We start from the raw sequence: 19,035 nt of genomic DNA, 5'->3' as shown, positions 1-19,035 counted from the left end.
GAATTTGAAAGAAATATTTTTCGTTGATAAAAATTTTTCAATTTTTTTTTTTAACGTAATAGGTATTAAGTGATATATAATATGATATAATATTCAAATTTAAGCATCGTTTCATTTTCAATTGTGTCGTGATGATTCGTTCATTTGACTTTTGACAGATTTTGTAATTAATTTAAAAGATCGAAATCGATACAGTTTTTCTTAATAAAAAAATAATTCTTCCAATATTAGATATTCTACTTTTTCAAAATTAGTTAGTAAGTATTATATTCCGTGTATTTATGCAAATTCGTATTTTTTTACAGACATAGATAATGAAATGGAACATCAAGAGAAATGTGTTTCATCTATTAAATATCATAAATAATTTTTTATATAAATATATGTATTGTATTATAAGTCAGATAGAAATCAAAAAATTCCATTTCTTCGTTTTCAAGAAAATGTACGATCCTATTCTGCATGGAAAAAAATAACTAAAAGTTATTATAGAATAAAATTTTTCTCTTTAAAACTTTCGTTTATTTATTGTATCTTATGTATCTGATTAATTATTACACGTGTATTCGATTAATTGTTGACTACTTTGTGTGTTCATTGTTCAATAGCTTCTAGTTTCAGCTGTCTACTGATTATTCATTCTCCAATCCTATGATTCCCAAAACTAGTTTAGTACATGTATTCGATAAATTGTCATGTTTATATTTCACGTTTCATACTTTTTATTTGTAGATATAAATTTTCGATATCGATATGCACGCATATTCTATAATAATTTTTGATTCGAAGTTAAAAAAAAAAAAAATGAAATATGTATTGTATTAAAACATCCATGAAATATGATAGTTTCAAAGGCAGATAGAACTAAACTTCCTCTGATTATATTTCAAAAAGGAAGAGAGGGCTATAGGAAAATGAACTCCATTATATCATTAAACTTTTGTCTCTACTATTTTCCCCTATCTCTTGAAACAGAAAGAACCCTCTACTGTTCCAATTATACGATTCACCTTTCGTACAAAGAAATTCCATTTTATTTATACAAATACGAAATCAAATATGGAGATATGAAAAAATATACTTATTGTAAACCTATCACTATAATAGATAATTGAACATACATTTTACTATCTTGAAAAGAAAGTTAATAAATAATTATAATACTTTTCCAATATCTAAAATAATCTATAAATATTTTAACTTATCAATTAGCTCGAATAAATCTTTTTTGGAATTGATTCCATCGATTCTAAGATAAGCATAAATCGTATCAATGTTTAACGAGGATATCGAAGATGAAACATTGTGTTGAAATACGCTATGAGAAGACATAAATACACCGATGCTTATCAGATAATGTTGACAAATTCAATATTTGTAATCCACGTGAGTCAACAACAACGTGTATGACGTATTTTTAGATTTCTTACTTATTCCTCTGTATTTTCTACTGTAGCAGATACAGGATTACAGAGAGAGAGAGAGAGAGAGAGAGAGAGAGAGAGAGAGAGAGAGAGAGAGAGAGAGAGAGAGAGAGAGAGAGAGAGAGAGAGAGAGAGAGAGAGAGAGAGAGAGAGAGAAAGGAAGAAAGAAAGAAAGAAAGAGTTTTATTTATCTCAAAACATCCCCGACGTAAAACAATCGTCAATTCATCGTATAATTTGTTTCAGAATATATTTTATCCGTAGATCGTTCTCCGTTTTACAATGTTAATTTCCAACGACGCGTGCCATTTTTCATTCATTCGTGAAACAAAACGATAAACGATATTTAATAATATTTATTCAACGTTACATTTTTTCTGTTTTAATGATTATAAATCGGGCAAAAAGATTTAACATTCAATAAATAGATTCCATTTAAATAAATATTAAGAATATCTATGGAAAATATGGTAAATCTGAAAAATTAGCAATGTATGTAATATTATTGTAATTATTTCTTATCAAAATATCTTTAAATTTCATAATTTTTAATTTCAATCAGAATTCTTGAAAGCTGATTGAAGATTGATCGTTGTAATTGTAACGTTTTCTTTCTTATATTTATTATTTTTACTTTTATTAATATACGTGAAGCTGCACTTATCTTCTTGCATATAATTATTGGCTAATTATTTATTACATGAAATGAAGAGTGACATTTTTTAAAAATTTCCTTTCTTTTTTAAGATAAAATGCATAAAATAAAAAAAAAATAGAAAGATATAAAAATCTAAAGGCAATGTATATGTATAGTCAATAAACTACATATATTTCTTCAATTTCTGATTTCATGAATAGCAATTCCTTTTTCTCCCTTTTGAATAGAAAAGAGAGATACTCGTGACAGCAATTTCAATGTTCGAAAAGATTTAAACGATGTTCCATTTTCTGTGGTTTATTTTTCTTTTTCTTTCATCATTTTCTTTTATATTCTTTTTTTCTTAATTAAATTATTTTTAACGACAGGGAGAGAATTCTTTGATAAAAGAGTTTTTATTGATGTTAGAAGTTCTAAAATTTCCATTTGTATTCTCGTGATAGTAGGATTATAGTTTTAAGCACGAGTATTCAAAACTCAAACAAAATGAAAATTTAATTTAATTTAATTGCATAGAATTATACTATAGAATTATATAAAATGAACATTGTACGTAGACAATTTGGGATATGAATTAATAATACCTTTTAGCATCCTTTCTTCTTAATTCTCACTCACAGTTCAAAATATAGTATCAATAATATGTTTCTCAAAAGAGCTTCTTCGAAAGTTTTAAGAAAAATTTTATCATGTGTGCGTTTCATCGCACTTAGTAGTATTTCGAAAGTTTCAAAGCTTTCACAATTCGACACTGCTTTTCTATACCCGTGTCTTTTGCAAGACGTTAGAATGCTTTTATACTTAAACACAGTTCGTATCCAAGAAAAAATGAACAAAGCATAAGAAGAGAAAATATGAAACGTTGCGAAATAGCTTTTAAGCTTATTAAGAAAAATCAAAACTTTTAATATTTTATTTTATTATTATTCGTATCATTATTTTGTATCTATTATTAAAAATTTTTATAACAATTTCAATTTTTCATCGTTGTGACATAATGTATATTCTTCATCATCGCTGTTAATAATTATTTATTTCTATATTTTCGAAGAATGTAATTTAATTTTCGATTTTTAAAAAGATTCAAAACTTTCGACAATGATAAATAATTGTTTTCGTGAATTATATTTTTGAAACATTTTCTTTATTTCTTTTAATTCGACATTAATAATATTTGTGATAAAATCGCAAAATAGAATAAATTAAACAATGTGTCTCATTGAAAAATCAAGATCGAAAGGAAAAATAATCATAAAGTTAAATATAAAACAAAAATACGATATTAATGATAAAAATAATAAAAAAAAAAATCTTTAAATCATTTAAATTAAATTAAGTTGGATGCAATATTTAATTTCTTTCAACCAACAGAGGATTGATTGAAATTGGATGAATTTTATAAAATGGCAGAATCATTATCAATTATTTGCCAGTGCTTTTTCATTACACATCTATAAAATTTTGAGAATAGAAAATGCATCTCAAAATTAGTTTTCGAATCGATGTACGATCTTTCGTGCTTAAAACAAATAAAATACTACTAACGTTAACGACTACTATTTTTAAAAGATCATCTATATTTATTTGAACCTAGATAATAATGAATTAAATTATCGACAAGCCAATAATATAAGCACAATAGATTTCATCACGATCGAATTTTCCATTCGTATTGATGTTTCCTCGGCAAATTCGCGTTTCCACCACCATGCTGTAAAGCATTGTTCCCATTTCACCACCAACGTTTTCGATTCGTTCGACGTTGGATCGAGTACCTTGAAACATTAGTCACTAAATGTCCCTGATGATGTATTTTCTGGGACTATAATCAAGCCTCGGCTCATTGTACACGCTTATACTTTGCCGGTGGATCGACGTTGACGGTAATTGTAGTCTGATATCATGACTGGCATGTTTATTATGATAGCGTATCATGTTTCCTCCCGTTTAAGTGGCGATATTGTAATTGCGAGAAACGATTCCTCGAATATTTTGCAAATTTTATTTTACTTTGTAAATACAATCTTTTTAAAATTTTAGGTAAATAGGTAATTTTTATTGATTTTTATTAATGATAACAGTTTCATCAATATATTTTTACGACAATTAGTGTATGAGTGAACAATGCTATCCTTTTAAAACTTGGATATGGAATATGGAAATGATTTTAATTAAATATATTTATACAGGATTCTAAGAAGCTGTAAAACCTGTCTGACTCGATTTAATCATGAATTAAGAGATATCTCGAATGAAAGGACATATTTTATTAAGGCTTTTATAATATTATGTTTAAATGTAAAATTTACATCAATCATTATGTGTATTTTTTTCATAAATATAATAAATATGTGCATGCTTTAGACAATGAATGTATCTAAAAATTAAAGATATTAAAGATTGAATTAATTAAACTCAAACACAATGGGAGAGTAAAAAATTTTATATATTTTGAGGAATATCTAATAGTAAATTCTTTTGCTGAAAATTGTAGCAATTTACTTTACTAAATGACACGGTACTTGGCGTTTCAGTTTCATCGGATTAAGTGACTTTTAGTCCTCGTTCTCAGTAACATCATCGTGAGTGGTTCGTATAAGGTTTATACGAAGATATTTGGGATTACGGGATCCCCAAATCCAAGCATTCAACTGCTGGAACATCTCTCGCGAATTAAAGTGACATCGCCTATCACGCAAATTTTCTTGAAAGCAAAAAGTCGTATCGTTTGCTTACACATCTTATTTCCTTCATATTTTTCTTCTTATTATACTTATTCCACAGTTATTGTATTGTAAATAATAAAATCCGTTTTCGTATCTTTTCTTTCACTGTACATTAACATTCTTCCTTTCCATTTTCTCCCCCCTCGTTTTATTCTTACTTATTCTTTTATTATTGTGGGAGAAAGGTGCGAAAAATAGAAATGAAAACCTTGATTTCTCGTTAAGAGAAGAATAATGCAAAATAATTTGTACTTCAAGTCAAATAAAATCATTCGTACCTTAACACCCCTATACACATTCTTCATATACATTCTTCTTCAAATTCAAGAGCAAACAAACAATAATTATTCACAACAATAAATATTTCCGAAAAACCAGAAGCATCATACTTTTCCATCATATTAACCTAACCTAACCTCCTATTCGCATTTGAATTCAGACGTACCGACACCACTGAAACGGTGGACTACAAGCGCTTAACAATAATCCCCCGAGCGAAGCGTTAGACAGGTCGATAGGTCTTGCCTGCCTCGTGGAATTATCACTCGTGGAATTTCGTTAAGAATCGAGCCCCGGGCTCGAAGAAAGGGTATAACCGATAGCTAGAAGGGGCGATGGAAACCGCGTGAGACGAAGGAAGGAAAGAGAAACGGGGAGGGGGAGGAGGGGGGGGGAGAGGAGTGACGTTCGACGATTCAATCAACGTGGCACATTGTCGACGTCAGACAGGGGTGGAAAATGTCAGCCGTCGTGGAGGCTAGGATATTCCTGGGCTGGGAGATATGAAAAATGATGTGTGACGGCGGCACACAGGGTGAGTAACGCGCCGTGCACAGTCAAGATATACCCTAGGAGAACGGTTTTTACGGGTTGTCAGATGGGGGGCCAGCATGCTCGACAGATATTCTCGCCTGTATTCGTGCTGGGGCGATCCCGTGCGAAGCGCGTATGAGCAAGTCTGTATTAGTATTCGGGGAGGGAGAGGATGTCAGTCGGGAAGACAGTAGGATACCCACCATCGAAATCGATCTTTCCCTTCCTTCCTTCCTTTTGTTTATTCCTTTACTTTGGTTGCTTCCCTTTTCATGCGTCTTGGCGAATTCCCACGTGGCCGAAATCGTGACTGATCCAGCTTCGACGAGTGTTGTTGATCGGGGAGGATTTGGAAATGGATGATGGATGGACAGATAGAAATTTTGGATATTTTCTAAATTCTAGTATAAATAAATTTTCTATTTGAAATAAATAAGTAGTGTTGAATGTCTATTTAAATTCTAGATATTTGTGTATCATTTTGTGTTTTCCATTTTATATATTCCATGTTTTATACATTGATACATTATACAAAGATAATCTATATATATATATATATATAAGATTCAAATACAATATTGAAATTTTAGTGTAAAACTTGTATTAAATTTCTATTGGCCGGTTACAAATATTTTATGAATCACGTACTTACAATGAAAAACCTATAAGCTGAAAAAAAATTCGGATGTAAAAATCGGATTTTTCAAAAATCTTCCTCTCTAAAAATGTCAACATTCTACGTATCCCCGCGTTTTATATGTATAAAAAAAAAAAAGAGATATATCAATCAGACGAAACTGATTTAAAAAGTAAGAAATTAAATCACTTTAATCGATTTAGAAGATTGAATTTTTTTTCTTTTTTTACGAATAATAATGGCTGCAACATATTACGAACAAAATACAATGAATAAATAAGAAGTTGAAATTGAAAATGGATATTTGTTTGTCTTTAATTTGTAAGGGAGGTACATTACACAAACAGTTAATAATTTATCGTGTTTTTCAGTCTTTTAATTCACGGCTATATATCGGTGAATAATGTAATTTTATAAAATACGGTTATCGTCACGTTTATAAACATTTTATGCTGCTATGCTTGAACCGCCTGTTGAAAATTTCAATTCTATTTCATCATATCGTTACCTCTTTTCTTCTCCGTAATTAAAAACTTTGCGCCAAATTAAATTTCAATATACACCGAATACTCTTCCATAACATTCAATTTATAAAATTACAATTACTACCACTTAAAAATCTCCGACATTTTAAACAATCGCCCCAAACGATCCCCCACCGCTTCTTATTCCACCACCGCTTCTTCGCTCGTCGTTGAAGAAAATTCGTAAGGCTGCCCTTTCACGCGTCCGGCACGCGTCCACGAAAAAGGATTATCCGTACGTGACATTCGTTACGATGATTACCTTTGTAATTAACCGAGTCCCGTGCTCACGGGCGATTACAATTAACAGTGTATTCCTTGTTTAGGTAAAAGCGGTTCATTGGTTGCCGCTCGTCGGATCATCGACGTGATAGCCCGTGTTTCGATCGTGGCGGGAATGTTTGCCGGATGTAAAACGGTCGACATCCGCGCAGGAGGGAGGAAAAAGAGCGAGTTGGACAGAGACGTACGATAATTATGCGGATTGCTCCACCGAGGCTAATTATCCTCTCCCGTACTTGCCTCCATCCGCTCCACCCGCCCCTCTCCCTCGCTCCGCCTCTGGTAAACTTTGACGTTGCGGACAGATGCTTATCTCTCCTCTGTCCTCTGATAACCCATCGAATTAACCCGTAACCTGACCGTCCACCCGGTCACGGCTACCGACTTCCCTCTCTCGCTGAAATTCGCGCGCTGAATGGGGTCGCGCGCGATGTGTACGGGTCACCGGATGTGTCCATTGTCGGTTTTCATTAAATTATCGGGGAATCGCGGTGGGAATCTTTGCCAACTGGATTTTTATAAAACGATATTTTCGAATGTGAATGAAAAGTAAGGGGAGGTGTTAAGAGTGTTGCTGTTACGAAATTGTTGAATCGAGTGGGGATGTTTTAATTTGCTTATTACGAGTAATAACGTGGAGGCGATTTTATTAAGGATGTACGGGGAAGGAGATGTTCTCTTTAGAAGTAAGAAATGCATATAGTTGGAGTGATCGATTTTCTAAGTTTTAGCTTGAAAAAAATTAATAATGACTAAAAATAATTGAAAATAATAATAAGATTTATTCTTATCGAATAGAGTGTTAATATTATTATACTCTTAATTATTTAAAATAGGTCATAGGTATGTTATATGACATATTTGAGCTTGGCTGTGCATGTTCAAGTACATACTCGTGAGAGCATTAAAATTTAAATTTATTGAATCTTACTATGTGAAAGATGAAGAACACAACAAAGAGTGGTGCTAGTTCATAGTTTCATATAGTAAATTTTACAAAATTTAAAATAGAAAAATCCAACTAACTATATTATTTATTATTATTTCACTTATTTCATCATTTTTTCATTTTAATTTTATAATTATATGATTTTACATTATCTCAAACACCGAAGGAAGAAAACAGTGTTGTTAAAAAAATTTCCTCCTTGGAAAAAGTGGAAACAAGTAGTACAGTTAGCAGAATAGTTATTAGTCCCCCAATTACAACAATTTGGCAACAGTTCACTAGCCATATAATGAGAGCAGAATTACATGCATTTGTGGTTTTTTTTTTTTTTTCTTATATTCAGAGGCATCTTTGAAATAATATCGTTTGAAAACTGCATTGAAAGGAAATAGAGATTTAAAAAAATAAACGAAGAATCTACTTTAAGTCTCTAATTAATAACAATAACAACAGTAATATTTTCACAATTTTCATAACATTAAAAAGAATCCATATATATATCAGTTGTAAAATTTTAATCTTCATCGACGCTTGAAATCAAAATCCGCGAGAAACGAGTTCGTTATTCGAAAAACTCTTTCTGCCTTTTTTTTTTTTTATTCGTAGCTATTCGTCATGGAAAAAAAAGAGAGAGAGAGAAAAGAAAGGAAGAAAGGAAAAAAGAGGAAAGAATGAAATATTACTATAATTCCCGAAATACTGAGCGCAAACAACGTCGACACGTCTGTCGAACGTTTCATATTTCGTCGTTCGGCCAATCTCGCCTCTGTGGCCATCAGCTTTTCGTTCGTTTCAATACGGACGGAAATAGAGCTGTTGAAAAAATGAATGACGGCGCGTTCGAGATGTTTCGCTCGTAAACGATTGTGTGGATACGATTACCAATGTACACCGGCTCGATATACGACGTTTCCGAAGCCTTGTGTTCAGAATACCGCGCGGTGTTCAGAATTTCCAATATTTACACGCCGGAATATTCAATATTTTGCACAGGTGTGCGCCACGCCACAAGAAAATTTGAATAACCCAATATGCCTGTTTCGTTATTGCTCGTATATACGTATGCCGCGTTCCATGATTTTTTTCACGGCGTCGAGATGCCTACAGTGACGACCCTTTGATGTCTGCCCTGTGTTTCTGCCTTTTTTACTCGAGACCTGTTAGCCATGACGTTCGATTTTCATCAATTCGATTTTGGAACACTTTTTTCGCAAGAAGGAAGAATTAACGAAGGAGGGAGAATTTTAAAATTATTGTTGGCAAAGATATCGGATAAATCATCGACTGTTACTCTTTGTTACTCGATTTACGTTAAAACTTTTTATTGCATACTTTTGCTTTACTTACTTTGCTTCGTGCCTCGTACTTTTTTTTTATTCCGTTATATCGAATATTTGATAACGGTATATATATATATAGTAATTGCTATTTATCGGGCTGAATTGTTCCCCAGCTTGTCCGTTAATCGTTTTATTGTTTTTACTGATTTGCAGGTATTGTTCGTGCGAGTGTATAATTTTATGATCGGTTTGTGAATTGTTTGAGATTTTCCAGAACATCGATGGGATTAAGATAATTATAATTTAGTTAATTAATGCGTGTATTGTCTTTGTAACGTAAATAATACAAGTAATAACCTGGATGTGTATGTGCGTAAAATGATACGATACGGAAGAACGAATTAATACGAAACATATATCCATGAATACTCGGAACAATATCACAATTAAACACGATATTCGAAACACGATAAAATATTTATTTACATTCAATATTTTTAATAATAAGATATTATTTTGCAGATTAACAACATTCGATTTCAACATTCTGTAAATTATTTTAAAGGACTATCAGACGTAAGAAGAGAATTTGTACAAAAGGAATAAAAATGGAAATAGAGCAATCAATTATTTCTCGCAATCGTAATAATATTATTAATTGATATCTACATAAATGTAAAAATTTCTCCTCATAATTTGAACGAATAATTTATATTTCATACGTAAAACTTGTTGGTCAATTAAAATTGATTGACCATCAGTTGAAAATTGACAAGTGACAATCAATCACTGTTGATCACTGATTAACAATCGACTGATTATCATTAATTGATTATTGACTTTAACCGACCGACTATCAACTCGCCATTGATCCTTCATTGACTACTGATTAACAACCAACTGTTCCGATCAATTATCCGATTCCTAACTGGTTATTAACCATCACATATCGACCCTCAATTAATCACAGACTGACTATTAACCGACCATTGACTGACCATTCATCGACCACTGATTGACCACTGAATCGATCATAGAGTATAACCATTCTAGTGATCGCTGATTCAATCTTTCAAACATCATTTGCTCTGAAGAGCCAGAATTTCCAACCGAAAAAACACGCGCAACAAAATTTTCAAATAAAAGACCGTAAAAGAAAAAAAAAAGTAACAAATTTCCAATAGTCCACTGCCCATTTTCCACCGTCCTCCCAATTCCTTTTCTCTTTTTTTTTTTTTTTTTTTTTCCCTTTAAACGCGAATAGAAAGGAGTGACAGCGCGACCACGACGGGGAAACCCCGATCGAGACCGACATCGACAGCTTTTCGATCATTCGAAATCGCTGGAAACTCGTGGCCGACGTTCATTCTCTCGTTGATTATCGGCAAACTTGGTTACGGTGCACGCGAGGGTGAAAAGATGGTAGGAGGGAAGGGGATGAGCGATCATCGCGAGGGTACCGCGGGCTATTCTTCCGTGGAAGCAACTTTTCCCAGTCATTTTTCACGTTGGTCGAGTCGAGGAGAGGGACTCGAGGTATCTCGAGGTAAATTAAAGAACTACATCATCAGTATCTGACCGGGGAAGAAAGCGAGTGGAGGAGAAATAAAATGAAACTGCGAGGAAAAGGGGAAGAAACGGTATTGACTATCGAATCGAGCGAAATAAATGTCATCGGCCGGTTAATCTTCCTTAATATCGAAAGATTGATGAGTCGAATGATCAATGTTTTCTCTATTTATTACATCGTTATTTATTATTTTATATTATTGATGTTATTCTAGGATAATGAGAAAATTTGATATATTGGGAACTTGGTAAAGAAGCAGATCGAGATGATATGTCACACTTTTAATAATGGAATTTGATATTTAATATATTTTCTTTTTAGAACTTAATTGTAAATTGAAGAATTTCATAAATTTTTTACGTTTTTCTTTAAATTAAAAAAACATAATAGATTATCTATTGTTGTAATATATATTTCACGAAATAATAAATCAAATAAAATAGAAAAATAAGTCAAAAATGTGTGATATTAAATATTCTTTTATCATTTAGCCTTCTAGTTTTGGGGAGAAAATAGAATTCAAAAAACATTCGGTTAGGAATGAGTCAGATACATGCGTGCGTACTCGATGAATATCGAAATTCGATTTTCTGGAAAACGAACCTTTCAAATGAAAAAGTTTTATTCTACACTTTTTATATCTATTTTGACATGTAGAATAACTTGCTACCGATTATCCACTCGTATCGAATGAAAAATTAGTCAATTTTCACGTGTGTTTGACAATTTTTTCAAACTCTATTTGCTCGAGGTGATTTTGTACAAAAAATTGTAATTCTATATTTTCTATATATCCTACGTTAAATTTGACATTGTATTATTCACTCTGTTCAACTTCTGTTATAATTCTCTATTCGTTCTGGCCTATCCTAAATTTTTAATATTTTACATCAATTTTCTTTCCTCTATCTCATAAATTATTATTTTATAGAAAAGTAAAATAATATATAAAAATTCATATATTTTATAAAATATTATCAAAATTTATTAAAATAAATTATAATCGGGATATATTTTATTTTATTTTCACTTTCCACTATCTATACCTTCGGCTCATTTCACCCAGTGCAATATGGTCTAAAAGGATAGCACTTTAAAAATCACGATAAAATGAAAAATCGAATCGATTACTTTAGCTCCAAGTGGAATCCAACTCTGAAATAATGGCAATAAATCACTCGAGTTAGTATGCATTATTTCAGTAAAGACAAGAAATTATGATTACAATTTTAACAAGCAAAGGCAAAAAATTGTAATTATTTTAAGAAATGTAGTGAACCGAGTATGTAGAATTTAATGAACGATCTGATATACAAGTGAGATTATTTTTTCACTTTAAAGTGTCATGATATGTGTAAATAAAATATATAAATATATAATCAAAGTGAGAAATTTATTCTTTTTTGCTAACGATAATCATTTAAATATAAAGTAATTGTATTAAAAAAAAATGCTATATGTGCATTAAATTCTTTATCTGTTATTCGCTTATATATACAGGAAAATACATAATTCACAAAAAGATATTAAATCATCCAAAGTTTTATTCTCTCGTTTTTTTTTTTTTTTTTTTTTTTTACATTCATTTGAAGAAAAAGTTTGTCTTTGTAAAAAGTTCAATAAGAATCTCAAAAATCCGTATTCCCAGTTCACTCGATCGAACAATTCCTTTGTAAGATTTGAAATAAGGATTTTCAACTCAACGATTCTTGAAGAAAATCATCATAATCTTTATCTTCGAATCTCGAAAAATTCAACTATGATTTACGCTGATTATGTAGTACAGAAATTAATCCCTTTTACAATTTTCTTTTAAAATTTTCTTTACAATCACTAATACAATTTCATTTTATTTTTCTTATAAGCAAATTAATTAATTAATAGGGGTAAAATATTAAATGAATTTCAATTCAGATAATATATCGGATAAAATATTTTACTGCTTATTTTATTGAAATTACAAAGAAATACTTCGTCACCTAATCACAATAATTGAATTCGAAAAATTATTTAAAACTATATTTGACTTAAATCAAAGAAAATTGTTTCCTCAATTTGATTGTTTCGTACATTTTTAAAAATTTCCTTGTTATAAAAAAAAAATTGTGAAAAAACAGACATACACCTATCTTGGTATCTTTATTTAATTATATCATATCGATCACGTAGTAAGTTGCACATGATCCATATTCTTATAAAAAAAATGCTATAAAAAAGATTATTAATTTTTTATTACACGATTTAACACTATTATATTTTTAATCGTCGCTTTCGTACTCATTTCTCCTCTCACAATTTTCAATCTTTTATTTAATTTAAATCAAAGATTTAATAAAAAATTTAAATCATTCTTATAAAAAAAATGTTATAAAGAAGATTACTAGTTTCTTATTATACAATATATTAACACTATTATACTTTTAATCGTCACTCTGGTATTCCTATCATTTCTCTTTAGAGTCTTTAGATTCTTCAATCATCCTTAAATAAACAAATAATAAAATTATCTTTAAAATAATCATTAAAATCACGGTTTTAGCAGCACAAACTTTCGTATTCACTTCTCCTCTCGCAATCTTTAAAATCTTCGATCATCCTTAAATGAACAAATAATAAAATTATCGTTAAAATAATCATTTAAAGTCACGATTTTAACGCTATCGTATCCGCGAGCTATATTTTTCATCCGCTAAACAATAGACTCGGTAAACTACGTTGAGCTAACATCGAGGCGGGGGCGGGCACGATTTGCAAGTTTCCTCCGCCACCCTCCTTTTCTTCCTTTTCTTCCTTTTCTTCTCTTCAAACCCTCCTCGGTTGTCTTTGGAAAACGTCTTTCTCGGGGTCCGCTTCGCGCCGCCTCCCCTTGTTCTATTAAAGAACCTCGCGAAACGGTCTTCGGAAAACGTTCCTTTCTCACCCCTTTCCACGGAGGCGTACTCGCGCGTCACGAGATAAAGGCGGATAAAAATCTATTCACGTGTCTTTGTATATAACACGGTACACACACACAGTCCGCGAGATATTACCATCGCCCTTTTATAAACAAACATTTTTTATTTTATTCTTCAACTCTTGATATTCTTTATAAGACGGTATTAACTTGCGTCCAAAGAATCGTTCACGAGATAATTTTATGAAATATCTTAATGAAATTCTAAAATTCGAAGGAAAAGAGTCATCCACTTATGAAACAAATTAGCAAGAGTATAAGAATACGCCGTTTCCCGAAACCATTCAACTCGAATAATGGCGACGAACCACCCTGTACACGCGTGCAGCACGGAACGTGGTTACATTTGTATCGCCCACGAGGATGAAGTGGATGTGTCTTCCCGCGGAAGAAGAAATCAAGCGGGAAACAACAAGGCTCTCCCGGAATACCGGAATACACGAGGGAAGGCGGAAGCGAGGAAATACGCGCTTTAAAACGGCGACGAGTGTATTACGTGTGTTTGGCGAGGAAGTTTTTCCTTTTTGCGTAACGAGTACAGTTTTGTAACACGGAGCACATTGTCGCAGCACTTGGACAATGAGTCACTGAGAGACGATGGCGACAAAAAGAAACAAAAAAAAAAAAAAAAGAAAAAAAGGAGTGGAAACCAGAGTTTGCGGCGGCCTAGAGAGAGAGAGAGAGAGAGAGGGTTGGGAAATGTTCCAGAAGGAATAACAAGGAGAAGGAGGGAAAAAAGGCGGAAGTGGTGGAAGGGGCAACGTTTGTAAATATATAGCCCCGTGTGAGGATTTGTTTCGACGAAATTTCTCACTCCGTTCCTCTGGTCTCGTTTCCAAGAATACGCGGTATACTTTTAACGAAATGTCTTGGCCGCCACGGGACAATGCGTGCCGAGAGAATTCGTATTGCAAAGTAATACACGGATATGAACGAAAGTGGTCGAGATTGAATAAAACAAGGGGAGGAGAAGCAAGAGGGAAAGCGTATTTTTGTAATGCATACACACGTAGGTTGTAAGCGTTGGAGAGGGCGGGTTGGAGATGACGCGTGTGACGAGCGACATCTAGGTCAGATAAATTGTTATTTCTTTTGATTTGGATCGCGACAATCGCGTGTTGTTGTTGGTGCTACCGGCTTTCAACAGATCCTCGTCGCCACGCGTTTATTTTTTATCCGCGTTCTCCTTTCCGTCTGGCTATGAATTATTTTCGAACGAAGAGGATCCCGCTTCTGCTTGAATTGGTTGTCGCTCGTTGATGTATTTATAGAGAGCGTTTGTCGCCGAGTGTCCATTGGTGGTCGCTCTTTTTAATTTTCAATCGGACCGTGAAGACGACTGTCTCGATTTATCGGACTATGGATTCCACGTATGAAATTGCAAAAATTGCTTTATATAATGAATATATATATTATTTTTGTTTCGTACGTGTAATATATCGCAATGATACGTATTATGATTTGTTGTGGGAAAAAATTATCTGAATACTTTGTTAGTTATTAACGCGCGAGAATATAAATCATTTGTTGCAGCTTGTAAGTATGAAGGAGTTTTTACTCGTATGATGGATTTCGAACAAAGGAATATTGAATGTTGAAAAAATTTAAATGAAGTTATGAAACAAACGAGATACGCTGTTAAACTACTTCTTTAATTTAACCAAGAAAATATTTCTTTTTATAACATGAAAAATAACGCGATATTAATAATACGTAATTGTTATAATGTTTGAACTCTTTTATCTGTAAAATATAATTTTCTAATCTATTTGTAAATAATATGCGTTACAATTGAAAATAAATTTCAAGTTGTAAATTTAAGTAATGATTTCTCCTTTCTTCGACGTCTAAAACGATATCACGTCGCAACGAGTGAAATTCTTCGAAGTTAGTAAAATTAGATAACAACATTGTCGACGAATAACAAGTTTAATTTTCCCCCAAGTTCCATGGTGAAACGCGTTTCAAGTTAAATTACCTTTCAAAGAGCCCGCTTCTGTTTGTATTGGAGGATACATTGGTCGATGGTACTTAATGTCGTTCGATGTGTCTCGAATCGAATAAAAATTGAAAATTGTTTCTTTTGTACGACAGGTGGCGTGGCTACGCGTGGACACACAGACAATTCTTACTATAGCAACGCACGTTATCACGAAGAATCATCGGATCGCCGTGACACATAGCGGTCATCGTAGGTGGTGCCTTCACATTCGAGACACCAAAGAGACGGACAGGGGATGGTACATGTGCCAAGTTAACACCGACCCGATGTCCAGCAACACTGGATTCCTCGAAGTAGTCGGTAATCAACTGTTTATTTATTTATTTAATTTTCAATTTGTCGATAATAAATATATTTTTCAAGTAATTAAATAATTCAGGGAATAAATAGGGATATTTATATCGGCTGTTTTCCTTAATTTGTCATTTTTAGAACTTTCGTGGGTTTTAAAAATAAATGTTAAAGAAGTGTTTGAATAAAAATTTCGCGAATCTCCATTAAAATCAAATACATACTATTCTGCATAATTAGAATTTATTTTTAATATGAAAATTAATTCATTGATCCTATTATAATTATTGAATTTAAATTGTTGAATTTTGTATATGGTATATTTTCGAAATATGTATAACGGAAAATGTATTACAACTTTCTATATAAAGTTTACCGAAATATCAGGAAATGATGTAATCAACTTTTTGAAAAGTTCAACTTTCAGACGTCTACCTTCGTACGAAAGGAGAGATGACATTCAATAAGTGGAGTCAACTATCAGATCGTACAACAAATATCTGTAAAAATTCCAAACATTATGGAATAGTGATTTCATACTTATATTTAAACTTTTTTTTTATTTAAAATTGAGATAAAAAACATATTATCGTTACTGTTTATATTCATTTCAAATTTAATGAAATTGATAATCCTCGAAATAATCCGAAACAGAAGTTACATCATTATATCGCACTAACAGAAATTACAAACAATATGCATAATAATATACAATAATTATCAAACATAAAACAGAGTCTGATATTATTGTTTTTATTAGAACCATGAAATTTCACAATATTTTAAATATTATTTCAAATAATTATTATCATTTGAAATAATTATGAAATAAATAATATGTGTTTGAAATATAAAATATAATTTTAATTTTAAATAATGACTGTTTATTAAATCAAATTAAAACGATATTTTATAAATATCAAACGAAAAAGTTATGAAATAAAATAATATAATTTCAAATATGTTCAAATTTGCCTATATTGAATAAATAATAATTTATTCGTAGATAATATATTTTATAATAACAAATTAACCATGATTTTAATATTAATGAATTGTTATTTAAAATTTAAAAATGTTTATATCTTACTATACTTAAAAATATTCACATCTATACTTTTTGGTATTTTTAAAAAAATTTTAATAATCGAGGAAATGTACTAACCAATGTGAAAAAGTTTAGAAATTTTTGGAAGCATTATTTATATTATTTATATCTATGATTAGTTGCCTAATAGATATGGTCTATTTTACAGTAATTAAAAACTTCAATACATCTATTGCAATACACGATACACTACAGAAATATCCATTGCTATAAAACTCTATAGTTTGAATTCTATTTGGTTATAAAAGATAAATATTCAATTCGTAAAAATTACTTAATTGCAATATAAGATTCTCACTGATGTAATAAAAAATTAATTAAATTATTTTGCAATCTTCAAAATTAATTCTATCTTTCATCCATATCATATCATAATCTCTTTTTTTTTTTCCAATTTTTTTACCATGAGGAAATGAAATTACATTCCACAAAAATAACAGTGGTTCTCAATCATCTCATAAGTGAATACCATTAAAATCAAGTTAATCAATAAACGAACCAAAATATAAAAAGCTCACTCTGCTCCTTTCACTAATTTTTAACTTCTTTCCTGTCTTCCCTTGTAATTTTACTCTTTCGTACAAATAATGTAACCTAAGTAATCCCTTTAATAGAAGAATCAACTAAGCATTATTAAAACTTCTCTTATACGAATAGAATTCGTGCAATTGTAATTCCATTCCACCATCAGTGATCATTTGAGAATCGTTCCACTACAATACCTCCCCCTCACAATCAACCGCCATTTTCACCAAATCCAAGATCGACAAAAACCAGCGAGAAATCCCAAAATCTCCTTGGTATTAGCCAACAAATACTCCGAAGTTTAATAAGGATCATTCCGCGATGAGGAAGGAATTCGCAGAATTTACGCTCACTGTTATTCAGATTTCAGGGCGAATTCACACTTTGTGCTATTGCACTCATGCTGGATGGACGCGCCATTACGGCAAATATTCGCAGCCGAATCTCTGAGATAGCCGGTCGAATTTGTATTGCGCCTCGCGTGGAAACCTTCCCCGCCATCTTTCGGCCCTCCTTGGGAAACTCGGCTAAGCACGGATTCAGCGTTTTCCGTGTGTTCGTAACTCACCCTTGGTCCCGCGGAACACGTCCTTTGGACGGCTAGGCGGCATCCTTCTTCCGTGGCCATGCATCAACCGATCCTTCCCCGCAACTTTCTTGGCACTTGGTACCACCGTTCCTGTTACCGCCAACTTGTCAAACTTACCCAACTACGGTCGCCTTAGAATCCGCACTGGTGTCTCTCTGGTCGCGTGATTGCCACCACGTTGCACCGATATTTAATCCCTGATTATTTCGTTGGTAGTTTGTCTCGCTAGTTGGGTCACTAAGCCAGGGGAATGCATGGCAGCGATTGGATGAAACATAAGAGTATCGTAAGAGATACTCTAAAAGAAGGAAGGGTATGGCAGAAACGATTATTTTGTGAATCACCTGAATCGAATCGTGGAATTTTTTTTGTTCGAGCGTTTGAAACGAATAATTAAGAATCGATCTAGAGTCGATCTTTCAATTCTGTATGCATAATTTTGGCTGTTCTTTGCTATTTCCAGACATATTATTTTTGACGCTATACGTCTTCGAAGAGTTTGATTTCGGTTGAAATTTGGTTTGTACTAAGTTTAGGTTATGTTTGGGTTAGATCGAGTTTACAACGTGATGGGTTATGATACTCTAGTTTTACTTATCCTACTCCTTGGATATTTTGCGAAGCGAACTAGATCTACGTAGGATTATAATTTTAATTTAAGTTAGATTGTTTACAATCAATGGTTGCGCTTGTTAAACTAGGTT

General features: G+C 32.0%; 1 protein-coding gene across 1 annotated transcript in view; it reads left to right on the top strand.

The window, feature by feature from the left end:
- The window catches only part of LOC100863469 (lachesin), a 162,598-nt gene that overhangs the window by 103,637 nt on the left and 39,926 nt on the right, over positions 1-19,035 (top strand). The window contains exon 3 of the mRNA XM_003697592.4: positions 15,911-16,118. Within this exon, the coding sequence (XP_003697640.3) occupies positions 15,911-16,118 (208 nt within the window). The remainder of the gene's footprint in view (positions 1-15,910; positions 16,119-19,035) is intronic.

The sequence above is a fragment of the Apis florea genome, unplaced genomic scaffold, assembly GCF_048593485.1.
Source record: "Apis florea isolate Af1SG1 unplaced genomic scaffold, ASM4859348v1 contig_3756_pilon, whole genome shotgun sequence".
NCBI classification, from domain to species: domain Eukaryota; kingdom Metazoa; phylum Arthropoda; class Insecta; order Hymenoptera; family Apidae; genus Apis; species Apis florea.
This window is presented reverse-complemented; position numbering and strand designations above follow the sequence as displayed.